Below are 17,023 nucleotides of genomic sequence, written 5' to 3' on the forward strand. Positions count from 1 at the left end.
TCAAGAGCTTCATTTAGAAGAAGGGTAGTTTTAACTTTTTACTGTATCATATAGTTTTTAAAGAAATGTAGCACATTAAAAGCATAAAGAAACTAAATTAAAACACTTACTGTTCTTATGAGACCAAGTTAGCATTAAAGCAGAAATACTACAAGGATTTGTCTTTCTATTTCAAGTAAGTTTTAAGATATGAAGATGATATATGATAAGAAAATATTGTTACCAAGGATTTTGGCAGTAAAGGAACTAAGGCTAGAAGTCAGTTTTGACAATTCTTTGAATCTAAAAGACCTATAAGTACTAAAATGTCATCTGTCTATCCATGTGAGATTTAGGTTTGGCAGTATCAAAACGAAAAAACATTCTTTGTTATATGTTTGCCCTGTGACAATATATTTTCAAAGCTGTCTAAGAGGCCATATTCTCTTGAGGAGTACAGTAAGATGTATATGTGTTACAGAAATATTTTCAGAAAAAATCTAAGTTTGAATACTCCCAAAAATCAATGGGTCAAACTGTGGATAAAGGCACAAAGCGTGGAATTTACTGTCAAGAGCTGGCACTTAAATATTTCAAATCATTTCTTCAGTTTAAAGATTCATTGTTCTGTTTAAGCTAAATTAAACAAACCCTTTGGGAGCTAACCTGATTATCTCCATATAAATCTGTCTATTGTTAAGTGATGTCATTATCATCCCTCTCCCCCTTTTTCTTTTTTTTTTTTTTTTTTTTTTTGGCTCATAGGGCTATTTTTTTTTAATGCTTTAAAGATTAAAAAAAGAGAGAGAAAAGGTTATAAAAGGAAGTAAGACAAGGAGAGCACTAATTGCTCATCCCTGACCTCTTCCAAACCACTGCAAAACTGATAAAAATTGCCTGAGCTGTTTCTCATGCAGTGCAGCTTTGGCCTTTTTCAAAAGCCACAGGGGTATCAATACCCCCTTTAAAGCCGGGGCTACACACGGAATAATAAAAGATCTGTAATTTATTTTTTTTAAGAGGAAAACAAATGATCTTTAATTTAAATTTAAAAAAAAAAATCCTGTGAAAAGATTATTCATTAACTGTAGTTGCTGATCAGTCCAACTATGGTGAATTCTGCCAACTGTGCTCAGCTGATAAAGACATTAAAATAACAAGAAATTACTACACGTAATTTTCTGATACTTACACATTCTTGGATTTGAATGCTTCAGCAAAGTGCTGCACACTCTGAAGAGAAGCAAGGTCTAAGGTCATTGCTTCTACCTTGGCTTTATGCTGGAGCAAGAGAAAATTAAAAAAAAAAAAAAAAAGAAAAAAAAAAAAAGAAAAAAGATAAATAACAGCAAGTTTAGTTCACAGTATCATGTTACAGTACATGTGTTATGAAACTTGTCTGATTCCCTTGTTTAACATTATAACCCCTAAGTGAATACAAATCATCAAGAAGAAGGGACAAGCACAACATTTAGTGCCAAAAGTAGCATTGCAATTTTGTGGTTCTGCTAAAAACATACTCTAACGTAACACGGCTTTATATAATACAGTGAATTGACACAAGGTAGCATTAAGGTTAATATATCTTTTTTTCTTCTATTTTGCTGGTGAAACTTATATAACTCATGAAATAAAAAGTAGAGTAAGCACTATTCTCAATGCATGGAGTACTTTATATACCGTACCAGTAGAAAAATGCCCAGTTGAATTCAAACTTGCACGTTATTAACCCAAAACAATCTGTTATTCGGAGCAGGTGATACAAAAGACAGGCTAAAATTAGTATAAAACCCAACTGATCAGCCTACACACTTTTTCACATAGTAAGAGTTTACGAGTGCATAATATCTTCTAAAGAAATTATGTATGTACTTAAAACCAACTTTTCACCTAGAAGAGGACGTGCAGTCCCACAAAATGACAGGTTAACATGCAGGTGCTATACCTTAGCCACAACCAAAACAACTCTTCTCAGTACTTTCAGCTTTAAGATCCCTGTTCTCACATCTTTTGAAATGCTTACACTTCAAATCTCAGGACAAAATGAAGCAAAAATCTCTTTTAATTGGAACCACTAAAGTGAAAGTCATCACAGAATCGAGTAGACTGTGGTTCCTTCGAGCCACAGTTCTGAACGAGCTTTCATTTGACTGCAGCACATCATCCAACAGTTGTCTTTAGGTCTTCCTATACTTTAAGATACCTATGATCCTCTGCAAAATAGTAACCACCATGACATACATGTCACGTAGATACCCTAAGGAATTACGAACATGTGTATATGTGCTCACCCTCACTTTAAGACTCACTGCTGCCCATCACCACCTAAACTCTCTGGGACACAAAAGAAGGCTGGCAAAAGCCCTGTACTTCCCCCAAAACGTGTTAACTTCAGTCCGCTCTGCTTAGCTAATTCAACAAAGAAGAAATTAAATGGACCCTTCATGTAATTCCAACACGCTACCTATGCTTATGTACAGCTCAGACTGGACATTAGCACCACTAAAAGAAAAAGATGGAGCAGATACCGTGGCACTATGCAATCAAAGGCAGGATTTCAGTGGAGAGGCGATAGGAGCATTGTTAGCACCATGGTGCAACGGGGGATCTACTGTGCTTACAAGGATATACAGCGAGTATTTCTGGCGGAACGAAAAGGAAGCAGCACGCGTGCCAGCTCAGGAGGAAACCAAGAAGAGTGCTCCCATTGTCTCCCAAGTGCAAGCAATTCATCTGGTCTCTGTGTTTCATTACATCTGGTACTCTTCTCCCTACATCTGTTCTCTATTTTGCTAGCACCCATTCTGCCTGCTACAATTACCTTACAGGTTGGGTTTAAACAGAATGTCACTCAAATTCCTTCTGTCCCACTCCAGCCAGACTTGTCAGGACAGCAAAATAAATACAACTAAAATTTCAACAGGTTCCGTTCCCATAGGAAGTATCACTTGTTGGAGTCTGAAAATGCTAAACCAAACTTTGGTACGAAAACTTTTTTTACCCTTACAAGATGCACATCATTCTTGAATTCAATTTGCCCCACTGGGTAAATATTTTCTTCTGTTTGATGGTCAGAGACTTGAGAAAGGCTGGCTGCCTTGCATTATACAACAGAGCTCCGTAACAACTCCTCTTCAACTTTAGAGTTCAAAGCTCTTTACTTAATCAAGAAGTAGCGTGCATAGTCTGGTTTATTTTGCTTCTGCTTTCTTCAGTTGAAACATTCTTTTGTCTCTCCCAGGGGTAAAAGGACAAGAATGCTACAAATACAGGGACATAAAGGGGGTCAAAAAAAAAAAAAAAAAAAATCAAGTAGTTCAACAGACCATACCACAAGCTGTTAGCTACTGTCCTCTTGGGGACACACTCAAGTCCACGCTATATTACTCAGGTAATACTTTGCCCCTTGGGGTCACGTGTTAGGCTTCTCCTAATGATTCCAGGAACAGAAGAGAGGTGTCTGTGTATTTCAGATCCAAAAGAAAAAAAAAAAAAGTGTGATGCCTTCAAAATACTTTCGGAAATACAGTTTAAACAGACTACAATTGGCCTGGTTTTGTGGATTAATATATTGAAAATGTAAAAATCAGAAATTTAAAAATCAGAAATAAATTACTGAAAGTGATAAATGGTTGACTGTTAGATTGCAAATGTAAACTATAATTATGTTTCTTCTGTACCAGTTCCATCAATGAAATGAGAGCACCTTTCTATTCATACTTCACTTACTTCAGTCAGTAAGATGATTTATTTTAAATATTTTAACACTACCTCTCCTTTTTTTCTGTTAGCTTTGATACACATACAGTTACATAAAAAGACAAATAAAACATTTGTTAAGAAATTCAGGAAACTGTATCTAAAATGACCTGAAAAAGAAAAAAATGGAGAAGGAAAAATGGATGGTTTTAGTCATTTTCTCCACTGAATAGGTCAGGAAAGGCAAATGGCAAAATAATTTTTTTTTCAACTTTCTCCTGCTTTTGCTTTTTAAAAACCTGATGGTAACAGTCTGTATTTCCTTCACATACACACAGTACATACTGAGCACAGAGACAACCATTTGCTCTGTTTTCCTCACAGGAGAAACTGGAGCACGTGACGCCCGAAGGGCTCAGATCAGAACTTGCCACCTCAGCTTTGGAAGGCGTGCAAAAAGCCAAGCGTCAGTATTTTCCCCAACCAGTAACTGGGGGAGGAATCAGTTTACATACCATGATCTTACACAAGTTCCCCAACTTTTCTGTTTCAGATTCTCCTTTTTGAACTGAGCTTCAAGCACCTCTTACTCCACAAAGGTATTTTGTAGACAGCCAGTTGCTACTATAGCTCAAGAACATGAAATGCTAAGCCTTTAGTATCAAATAATTTTCATTTCAGATTTTTCAACTCTTTCTTCTATCTCACAATTTCTTTTAAAAAAGCTACGAATGAGGCAATATACTTGCAAGGCGTGTTCTTAATAATGTAATAATATCTCAAATCAATGACAAGTAGAAGGTTTTTTGTTTGTTTTCTTACACTAGCTCAGTATTACCTTTTGTAATAACATTTTCTCTCCCTCAAAGCATAGGTAGCACATATTGTGGTATATATAGAAAAAGAAAACTTTTTTTTTAATAAAAAATAAAACTAAAAACCATTTTTGCTAAAAGGCATCATAACTGTAATTGTAATCCACAGTCAGAACTGATTGTTAATGGTATGCTGCAAATCCTGATCTAATGTGTCATAATTGTATTATGCTGATGTCTCTCACCATTTCACTTCACATATTTTCAGTACTGAATTATGCCTCATTTTATGTTGTGAAATCTTAAATGGGACTTGTCACTTTCCCAAATACAGAAGACAGTCTTAAAACTGACATCGTAAAATCAACACACTAAGGCAGAAGACTCCAGAATATTTAAAATTAAATCAACAAAAAATATTAATGCTCCCTCTACTACTTTATTTTCAAGTACATCATTTAAGGGGGAACTAAATAAAAGAATGAGTGTAGAATAATTTAAAGAGCTCAATTCTAAATCACAGGATCATTACTACGTGGTGCTGCTGAGAGCCTGTGCAAAATGAGCTGGTGCCCTCGCTGCAGATCCCTGGGACAGATGTTCTGCTGGTGTCCAAATCCACTTTCACGACTAGATTCAGACCAGCTTTGCAAACTGGTCAACTGGAGAAGAGACACAAGAGGCAGATATGCTTCCGCTGTCTACTGAACCTTGTGAAAACAAGGTCAGCTAGAACCTGCTGAAACTGTGCTTTTGAGATGTATTTCATGAAGCCCGAAGAGCAGTTCCAGGCTCACAATGTCTAGGCACCAACATCCTGCCTTTGAGGAAACAGAGGGAGGTGGATCATTCTCTGCTTCCAAACAAGTCCTCTTCTAAACACACCACAACAACATTTTTGAAAAGTGCAAAGAAAAAAATTTATCTTGTATTTCATGATTTTATGCCCTGTTCTAAAAGCATTTAATCCATATTTTCAGGTAAGTTTCATTACTCCGACAGTTTGTTTAGTTTTGCATGTAAGCTGCTCCCTATTGGAGAAAAAAATATTAAAAACACTTAAGTGCAATTGGTTATATTTTGCACTTATGCTAGAAAAATGCTTATTGAGCCAGAAACTAACAAGAAAGTGAAAACATCCAGAAAGCAAGCAGTTTCACTATATGCAATGTACTCACTTTACAGCTTAAAAACTGTTTAAAAATGAACACTGCATGGCAGAGTAGTTTGGCAGTAAACATGATTGTGCATTTGTGTCTTGGTATTGAAGAAGGAGCCTTTTTTCATAGTGAATTTTTCATTCAAATGTAAGTGATGATTTACGTTAAATATAGGTAAAGCATAGCTACATTTTCCTGAAGGATTGCAAGGAAGTGAAGAGCAGTACAATAAGTTGAAGCATAAAAGCTTTCTCTGTCATAATATTTATTATAATGGCATATAAAATAGCTGAAATAAATAATAGATGACTAAAAGTAAATTCATATGATAAAGAATCTTTCAGCAGACACCATTACTTCTGACTGCTCCAGTTTCATACAGAGTTGAAGAGTCTTAATAAATATGCTGTAGCCCCTGTATCTTATGTATGTACAAGTCGTTTTGTAAGGGCCTATTTAAAATGTAACATAGTGGACACTAGATAATTTACTGTATAATTTTACTCTCAAAAAATATTGTGTGAATATATCTTCAATATTTAAAAGTTCTTAACTCAATACTGAATACATAGCACAACAACAAAAATATCTGACTTTGAGGAACTGAAAATACAATAAATTGGTAAAAAGCAGTTTAATTTAACAAAGAAAAATTCTGATGACATCATCTTGGAATTCAAATAGTTCTTATATGCAGCGTGAGAAACAAAATCTTCAGGAAAAAAAGAATTTGACATCAAAGCTGATGAAAAGTCTGTGGAATTATATTGAAATAGGTAATCAAATAACCGAAACTCAGCATATAACAAGCAATGCGCAGATGAACCCATATTTTCATGTTGAGGACAAAGTAGAGGATCTTTTAGAAGCACATCTGACAATTTGACACACAGCTTATGACAGTCAATAGCCAGTGCCATGCACTATTTATGGAGGTACATAATAGGGAAAAAGGCTTTCACTCAGGATTAGGACCGTAAGTATTATTGTCCCTAATGTAGTCAACATTTGGTACTTCATGCAAAACTGTATTTATGTAAGGCCAGCTTCATCTTGTTGTGTGCTCTGAATGCTATGCAGCTACTTCTCGTGGAACTGATTGGGGCAGATGAATCATACTGCCTTAAGAGTAATCCAACATACATGCCAGGTGCTTTAATAAAATGTTCTTCTGCTACACTTGTTATACATTAATAAGAAGACATCATGGTGGAACATTTTTACACCCATTTTTCTGTTTTTCCCTCCCCTCCATCCCACTACAATTTCTATGCAATACTTTCAAATTTTCACTAACTTCATGCAAGGTACATGGCACAAACCAATTTGCTAAATATTATTAACCCATTTATGCGACGTACAAGCAAATAGCTGGGACTAATTGTGATTCTTCATGAAAATCAGAGATGAAAAGGATTTTCTTTAAATAAAGAAAATTTAGTTAGTAATACTTGGTTATACTATTTCCCAACATGTTTGTTTTGCCTGTGTTTTGGTTGCAATACACTGGTGTAAGTTTTTCCACTATTCATCTTACTCAATCCTGTTCAAACATGTTTTCATGCTGTGTGTGAGCTCTCCCAAAATCTGATTTTGTAAAGCCTAGTACTTCATGTTCTTCACAAACATGGAATTACTGTAGGGGTTGCCTTCATGCCAGTCAAGTGAATAGCATATATATAAAGACCTAGTGGGTCAGTATGAGCCTGCAAATTCCTAGGATTACCGATCATCCCTGGACCTACATTTTATCATGAAGAATGAATTATCATAACTATTGTGAATATTATTTTCATTGTACCCATCCCTTCTCCAGAACATTTATGGATGTTCAGCAGAGAACAGCGTTTATCTTTCTGGCATCATTTACAACTCAGAGGCTTCTTCAGAAAAACCTGAAGCCCTCAAACTGTAGTAGGGTTGTGCTGCAAATTAACGTCTTAAAGTTGCAATGGCAGTTCCCCACACATGATAGTCTAGAACAGACACCCGAACTGGAAATTTAACTGTTGAGCTCCACTGGGTTATAAAAGCAACAGAGAAGTTTGGATCCTCCTTTAGCTAGAGATTATATATATAGGCAACAAATAAGCTGTTGAAATTCTGAAGATGAGACACATGGAAGAGTGATGAAAACGACCTGATATAAAGGAGTGAAGTTTCCGAGGATGCCATATACCAACCTGGCATTTGGACCTCACATTTAAACAAATCACTATTCACAGCAATATCTTTCCTCCTTCCAAATACTTAATTTACCTATAATTTAAAATCTATGTCACAAATACAACAACGTGACTAAAGTCTCGAGGTGTAGTTTGTATATTTAATATGGGTATGAAAGGGCTTTCTTGGTCACTGTAATAAAGAATTTAAACTCCCCAATAACTTTAAAGCTGTATCTCTTTCTATTAGTAAATGTCTACACATAAAAAGATGCAAAAAACACTCATTCATTTCTTTACGGTTGCTTCATTTTTCAGATCTTAATATATTTTTATAAATTTTCTGTAATAAATAGCAGTATAATAAGCAATAATGCTATTTCACAATCTTTATATTAGTTAACTCTTAGATCAATATATTTGTACATTTGGCCTTTTATATCTTCTGAAGATAAAGTAAAAAAGGAAAAATACCTGCATCTTTCTGAAATTAATATCTTCAGTGAGGTACACTATGCCACCTAAATCATGCTTAAAATGTGTAAGAGGAGTCAGTCTCCTAAGGACATTTTAAAAATTATTTATTCCTTAACCAGAGAGAACAAAACCACACAGACAAAAATTACTAGAGTATAATTTCAGAATACTTCGATTTGTAGGCTCCAAATGTCTCCGATTTTTCCTGGATGCACATGGTTCCTTTGCAGGCAATATACATCTGCTTCAATAACAAGAAATTACATGCATTTAAAAAAAAAAAAAAACCAAACACAAACTACCATAGGTTTTGGCAATAGGAATTTGTTTAGCTGCTAATGTACATGAACTGTGGGTATTTACTTGGGAGCATACTTTTAGCTGGAATTTTTTCTTTCCCTGGATATAGATCACTTCTTTCCGTCTCCAAACACCCGTTCCTGTAAAGCTCATTTGAATTTATCATAGGGAATCTCAAATAATCTTGGCAATATATTACACATATATAGTTTACTATTCTAATAAACATATCTTCTTGTTTACAGAATAATCAAGGGAGCCTGGGAACATGTAACAGAATCTCAGCTGTGGAGAGCCTCCTATTCAAATGCTTTCAATTCTTTTCATTCTGCAAGATTTGAAGTGATAGCAGAATACATTTTCAAAAACAGCAACAAGGCAAACAGCATTGGGACAATTCAGAAGCTACAGACTTTGTTTCCTTTTAAAAACTTCCTCAATTAGAAGTTTTTAAGATTAAATAAACCCAGTTTAGGAGTTGCTGAGAAATACACAATATAGGAGGCAAATATGGTTGTAGATTTCTTGGAAATGGCAGAGGCTGGAAGAAAAAAGTGTTTTTAAACAGACTAAACCAGTAATATCCCAACTGCAATACATCGTTGGTATCAATTATTCGTAAAATTAAAGATGTGTTGTGTTATATGTACAACTACACATACACCGATGTATAAAACTTACAGCTGGATTTCACATACAGTTTTTACACACAGAGGAAAAGTTAGCATCCCTACTACAGATGACAAACAAGAGGAGAAAAGCGTGATGGTCAAAAGGGCAACAATGTTTAAGTAAATACAAAAAGAAACCCTTTTCCCTGTTCTCTCATGATCCATAATCATAAGCTATGTTGTTGCCTGGAAGTGCAGACATGCACTGTGCAGTGCATTAATCCTTCAAACACTAACAGATGCTGGCAGGGATTTAGGCTGGAATGTATTTACAAAGTGACAAATTATGTTCTGTATTATACAGAGAGAGAAAGAGCACCCACAAATAGGCTGATAAATGTCAGCTGCAGTCACGACAAACGGTTTATTTTTATTATACTGTAACCACAAATGTTTTTTGCAGGGAGGCCCAAAGATTTATTTGTTGCAGGAAAAAACAAGATTATATATGACACAAAGTAATAAGTGTGAGATCACTGATGTTCTGGGCAGCTTGCCCTCCTGGAAGCTGTGTTCAGATTGAAAAATGTTGCTTAAAAATGGTATGTTATATGACACAAAATAAATAGTTCATAAATCTGTATTGAAACAACAATAACTAATAATTAAAGACAGTCTTAGGACATGGCTTATACAAGTTAAAAGGAAAACATACTAGATCCTTTAGTGGAATGCTGAAAATGAAGTAACAATATTAAAATAAATCTGATGAAATTGTTCTAGATTAAAAACAAAGTACTGTAATTGCTAGATGGAAGCAACATATATTTTAAATGTGGTCACAGTGCTAGATGAACATTCAGTGCAGCACAATTAATTGGCAGAATAGTGACGTCTGCAGGTTTACAAACGCATTGCAGCTGTTTTGAAGTACGTCAAAGCTTACCAACAGATTTAAGGCAAAGATCCTTACCCCCACTCTTAATACTAGGAAAATATCAAAATGGTTAAAAGTCATTCACTTCCTGAACCGTGAATAATTTCAGGATGTTTCAATGTAAGCAGAAATAAATACATGAGACAAAGAAACGAAAGAAGTGAATAATTAGCTATTAACACATTTTAATTGGCAGTTCATGGTTACAGTCGCCTAGCTTTAAATAATATAATATAGATATCTTACAGAACAGTATCCTCAAGAAAACCAAACACACATACAAATTCTTTTGTTTGCACAACTGTTCGCGTTCCCTAGCTAAGAGAGACATTGAAAATGGTCGTATTGCTATGTATGTAATTTTAGAAAGTGAAATAAAAGGACTGAATCATATTAGTAAAGATTTCTTGAACAAATAAGGGTTGGCAGGACCAGGTTCTTAATATACACTCACTATACACAATATAGTCTTGAAGAAAAATATTGTCTTTCTGCATGCACAAGAAAGTATCAGGCATATTTGAACAGTACTAGAATAAGGAAACGTGCCATTATGCCACTTGATTTGTGATTACAAAAGGAGGAAGTTTTTCTGTACTTTTTTCTAAAAAAAAAAAAAATAAAGATTGTGTGACAAAGTATGAACAAAATAAACACAAAGACTGGAATTAAATTTCTGTGAAAACGTGGCCCGCCTTAGGAACCATTTTGTTCTACTTGTAATCAGCAACACATATAAACCCAAACACAACATTAAATACATAATGTAATCCAGGGTTGTGTGAAAATCTGAGACCGAAGCGTAGACCACGTATTTCACAGATGCATGAAGCTGATGACATTCAGACACGGACAGCAGGGGTCAGAAGGCCATGTCCCATTGTTCTAATAATTAACAAAGTTTAAAATGGCTTTGGTGTCAATGTGAATGAAGTCCAAAAATCAAGTGTCTTATTAAGCACTGTCAACATGAAAAGCTCCGAAATCTTCATTTACTAATCATACAGGAATTTTCTAATAAAAATTTTGATCTCTAGATAACAAAAGTACTCCAGAAAATAACTGTCTGGTGCAGCAATACAGTGGGAGAGTTGATGGTCACCTATCATTATACTTAGTAGAATATTTACTTCCTAAACACAACTTGCCAATTAACATTATAGTGACAAGGATGGAGAATATGCCTTAAAACTCATATCTTTACAAGTATTTGTACATACAAAACAAGGAAGTGCTGCCACCACAGCAAGCAAAGCAGAAAGAAAATTATAACAACAACCTACTTTAAATATTTTCCTGTAGAATAGGTGTGCAAGATTGATATAAACGCTTTATAGATAAGAGGGTGGAGGAAGCAGGGAATAAAAAAAAAAAGCCCCACTAACACTGCCTTTCCCCTTCATCAAAAAAGCAAAACCGAACACAAAGAACTGAACATGAAGAGAAGCAGCATGCAAAGTTTGTAAGTAGTATTCTCTTTACTGGACAGAAAGACTTTTTAGATGCCTTCTGCAGTTCTGCAACCTTAACCGTAAGTGTTAATACCACTTTTTAATGCGGTCATTCAATTATTAAATTTATAATTTAATTTAACGGATATTGTTACACTGCTAAGTAACTGGCACATATTCTACCTTAAAATTTTGCCTTTTAAGCAAGCAGCTTTGACTTAGTTCCCTAATTTTAAGGTAAACGCTGGCTGTACCTACCTGAACACCTGAAAAAATATCAGCTACTGTATATCCTACCCATATGCCACATGCAAAAATGTAAAACATATTAAAAAAATTCAAAAAGAAAATTTCCAAGCAGATGTTTATAAACAGAAGGTAACGGATAAAAACCCAAACACAATGCTGCATTATGTTACATGATTCACTGATGAACCCATTGGAACTACAGCAAAAAGCCCTTCTGGAAAACTTCCAGAAATTAAAAGGTGCAAACAAGCTGCCTAATACCCTTGCGTAGACTGAATTCTTATGAAGAAAATAAAGTTTATTGTCTGGAAACAGAGAAAGCATGAGGAAAGCACTAAAGCAATGGAGGTGAACAATTAGACAGATGTTCACTTAAGGAAATAAAGAGAACAGAAGAAGCCATCACTGAGGAATTTTACGAGAATACTGACAACTCTGCACCTCATCAAGGGCACTGGTAAAGTTAAAGCCACTGAAGCCATTTCTGCTCAACTCCAGTATAACTGCTGACCTTGCAAAAGTCTGCATTTAGTAAATGTGGCTTAGGAAAATAGCATTATACTTTCCATTTTACTATTTTTTCCCAAACTCCGTCTATATACTGTACTGTATATTTCAAGATAATTAACTTTACTTCCTTGTATAATATTACATATATTCAGGATTTTTTTTCCTAACTATGCTTGGGTATCAGGAAAACCTATATTTTAAAAGCTTTTGTCATTTAAGTAAAATTAAATAGTCAATTACATCTGATCTTCATAAAAGTGTATATGTGAATAGCTGGAATGGCTTTTGCTTAATATGATTATACATGTTTCTAAAGTAGGAGTTTGCACAAAATGCAATACTTTAGACTGGACATGCTTCAGAACATACAACGTTTGGCAGTTAACTACTGAAAGAATAATGGAGAAAAAGTATATTTTGTTGATAAACTGTCTTGGAGAGTAAAAAAAAAATATGGACAAACACGCAGGCAAAAGGAGGAGGAATTAAGAGATAAGATTTTTTGGCAAGGACAAAGGACAGACTTTTTCATGGTCGTGCAGGCTGAGGTACAAATGTAATTTGTTCCACAAACATATCTCTATTGTTTAAAATGTCACTTCAAAAATCTGTTTGCTTTATGATAATACTTCCCTTGCAAATTTTCAGGAAAAAAGTATCCCCCCAACTCTCAAGTGCATTACTAATTTCTCCTTTTCCTCTATCTACTCATATATTATCAAAAATCACTGTCAAACTCATCAGAAACTCTAGCTCAGTATTACTAACTCAACTTCCATCACTTTCTTGTATGCAGCGGGCTACTTCCCACAACATTCATCAATTGTTTCTGAACTGTGAAGATAAACATGATACACATCACCTTAGTGACATAGTAGAGGGTACGCAAATATCCAGCGTGAACTCCCCAGTTATCCAGTTGCCAAAGAGTTCCCACCAGCACTGGAAACTCTGTGATATCATTAGCATTAACAATCTGTGTATCAGGTTGTAGAGATAGGGAGGAAGCACTAATTAAAAGCTATGTGCTTATCTAAATATTACTTGTACACAAAGAAAACACATATGAAGCAGATTTTTATAAAATACTCCTGGCCTTTAACAGCACCAGACTGCCTTTTTTGAGCATGAGCCACTGGTTCCACTTACAAAAAGGGACAGCTCATTCATTGCAAATGGTTTTGCAGTGTTTGCAATACAAGCAGTAGCTCACCCAGGTCTGCAGGGGACAGCCTGCATATTTCCCACATACTAATGTTTGAAAGTTCTCAGTAACTCAGGAGAAATGCACAAGAAAATTAGAAAATTTCATCATTCACATTTTAAATAATATAAAAGATGTGGAATGTGATTGATTTCACACTAGAGAGAATTGAAATTACAGTTATGGGATAGGTTTTTTCATGTACTGTAAGGTCAAGTAATAGTAAATAATTAATGAATTATGAAGCAAATTTTCTATAAGGCAACACATAAATTCTATTCAATAAGATCTAAAAGTGTAGTTACACCAAAAAGCCATATAATATATCACAAAATGAAGAAAATGCATGATGCTGAGGAATAAAGCAGGAGTTGCCATTATATTGGAATAACTGTTACTCTTAGGGAATATTAATAACATCTTTCCATACATACACATCATTTCCATAAGTTTTACATCTCATAAGCTATGAGGAAAAAGAAAATAAAGAAATTTCAAAATTTTTTGCTGTTGATTTTTGTAGCAAAAATCTGTTTCCCCATCCCTCCAGCAGTCAGAGAGGTTCTCATGCATCAGAGAGTAGAATGATTAAGTGGGTCATGGCCTGGACAAAACCACAGGGCTCCTTCTCTGAGCTACATGGCTTTGGCTAAAATATTGCTGATCCATACTCCTCTTCACCAGCATAAATTTCACATTCTTTGATACTCAAGCTGTCTCTTAGTAGAGGGCGCAATACAATATTGTAGTGATCTGGTTAGACCCCTATGGGTCACTGCCATACAATGAATAACAAGTAGTCGTCACCAAAATATATTTTTTGCCTTGATATCATAAAATTAGTTGAAGTTGTAGATTTCTGGATCTGCAAAAGTTCTGTTCTGACTATAATAATAATGTTCTGACTTGCAAGACCAGGAGATAATGGATTATCTTCTCAATAATAATTAAAGTTTTGCTTATATATTAAATATTCTGGATTCAGCTATGGTGAAATAGTACATACAGAAAAGGACAAAGGGGTGGGGGGGTGGAGGGAAGAATCAACTTTTGAGAAACTTATTTCTCACTTATGGTGGCTGCTTAAAGTCACTTAGTCACTTGAAATTGTCCCAGAGGCTAACGAATGAGAACATAATAAATTTGGCAAAGTTTCTGCCAATTTTTTGTATCCAATGAAGACAATTTATCACATCTATTTCATAAAGAGTCCCGATTAAAAGTCTTGAAATACATGCAAGTCAGATGTTGGGTCTACAACAGGAACTGTCTCACCTGATAATTGGGCTTTGGGCCACAGTAACTGCAGATAAGGACACAGCCAGTGACAGTATGTACAGTTACAATAGAGACCATTTGGAGATGATTTACAAACACAATAATCTGCATAGCTATAAATTTATTCAATAACCTGAGCTGTACATATAAGCAGCTTGAACCCAGTATTACGAAAAATACATCAACTTCCATTTAGATGTAATACCTGATTCATGAACACCCCATGGCAACCGTCTATATTCATCTACCAGACTTGAAGAATAAAATAAAAATTAGAAACGAAGGGTTGAATTTTTTTCACTCTTCTAATGGTATAAACTCATTCACCTTGCAAACTTCTGAAGGCATACACAAACAAACAAACTTGTCAAGGAAATCTAGAACAAATATCACCTTTTGCTCCTGAAGAAATATTAACTTCCATAAAGTTCTAGCAATTTTCAAAGATGCTTATATTAGTAGCACTTTCAATAATGCAGTTATCAAAAAGTCACTTCCAAAGACTCAGTCAAAATGCAAAGGCAAATTTGTTCTCTAGAGATTAAAAAATAAGTTAATTTTCAATGAAGTCAGCTATTTTTATACTTTTATAATAGCTATAATTGTTTTATGGAATGTAATGCTAAAACCAGTATATATATAATATATAATAAAATAATAAAACCAGTATCTATAAAAACAGGACTATGCTGGTTTCTGTATGAAAACCCTGGTTCCTATGCTGTCCTCCACAGACTGCACTAAATAGTTTGCAGAATCTTATTGTCCTTACATTATTTTCAGGTACAATTTTCATAGCCATGATGAACCTTATGAAAAATTTTCAGAACTGACCGTGATACACAATAGCCGTGACCTTTGGAGTCAGATTATTTTCCTCACATACATGTAGCTTGAAAAGCCCATGACCACTGCCGATTTCTATTTTTAACTACATGGCTGACAAAGTTAAGTGAAAATATCTCTTTTTCACCTCTCCCACAAAAACCATTCAGCACAATTTTTGAGTCTTTTTTTGGTCTATTTCATTCTGTCTTCTGCAACCTTAGACAGCAAATTTGACCAGTTAAAGAACACTGAACTACACAAGGTACAACAGAGTACTTCGAGGCATGACTCACTCTCAGACCCATGTGAAAGCATATGCCATGATGATAAGACAGAGAAGGTTTATATTTACAAGACTTGGACTAATTAGGCAACTTTAGGAGGACAGAGACAAAGAAAATGAAAAGGCTCAAAAAATACTGACTTTTGTTTAAAAAAATCAACAGCATCCCTATAAGCAACTAAATCCATGGGTTATTTAATAAGGGAAATCATCCAGCAATCAAAAATGCCATCAGTGAAGTAGATGAAGCAAGGAGCATATGTAAGCCAACCATTTAGATGCCTTTTAGCACTTGTAAGCATTTGGTTTCAATTTAGTTTTTCAAATGCCTCATGCTATGGTGCTGGACCTCTCCAAAAAAAGAAAATCCAAACCCCAATATAAACAGATGACACAAAAATCTGAGCTGCTTCTCAGAACTCTGTAAAGAGCTGTGCAGTAATTTTCTAAAGGTGTTATGTTTTAACTTTGTTCCTGAAGAATAAGAAGATGATACAGATTATAAAAAAGTTCCACCAAGTAACTGCCAGCCCTGTAAAAGTACATGGTACCATTAAAGATCTCACTCCTAATTTCCCGAGCTCCATCCCGTAATTTAGTAAGTTTAAGCAAGTACTTATTTGCATTTTTAAAGGTAAACACCTCAGCATACCAGACCCTTGTAAACTTTTGAAAAGTTTATTAGTGTACCTAGTTTCCATTAAAAATGACAGTAACCAAAGCACATTGAAAATTCCACCTTTCCATTAAAAATAGATTTTTGCAGTTAAGAAGTTAAATTATTTGCTTTAAATAAGTAAATATATTTAAGATTTAAATATAGTGTCAAGAGCAGCAGCGGGATGACAGCCAAAGTAAAGGCCTGAACTGAATCACTTTCAGCAGATCATTTTTCCATTTGAGCTCGCTGATGTTTGTTTTCAAGCTACACGATGTTGTTTCAAAGGTGCCACAAGCTGCAAGCTCGCGTGCTGACCAGACCACACGAAACCACTTTAACTTAGGCTCCAAAGGTAGAAATGTTAATTCATCATCCTGTCAAAATAATGACATTCATTCATAAATACCGTCCAATCT

At 34.9% G+C, this 17,023-nt stretch overlaps 1 protein-coding gene across 1 annotated transcript in view; it reads right to left on the reverse strand.

The window, feature by feature from the left end:
• WWOX (WW domain containing oxidoreductase) overlaps positions 1 to 17,023 on the reverse strand; it is a 525,887-nt gene that overhangs the window by 414,170 nt on the left and 94,694 nt on the right. The window contains exon 5 of the mRNA XM_026856594.1: positions 1,172 to 1,260. Coding sequence (XP_026712395.1) covers positions 1,172 to 1,260 — 89 coding nt within the window. The remainder of the gene's footprint in view (positions 1 to 1,171; positions 1,261 to 17,023) is intronic.

Source organism: Athene cunicularia, assembly GCF_003259725.1.
Source record: "Athene cunicularia isolate RWA chromosome 11 unlocalized genomic scaffold, athCun1 chr11_part1, whole genome shotgun sequence".
In the NCBI taxonomy this organism is placed as follows: Eukaryota; Metazoa; Chordata; class Aves; order Strigiformes; family Strigidae; genus Athene; species Athene cunicularia.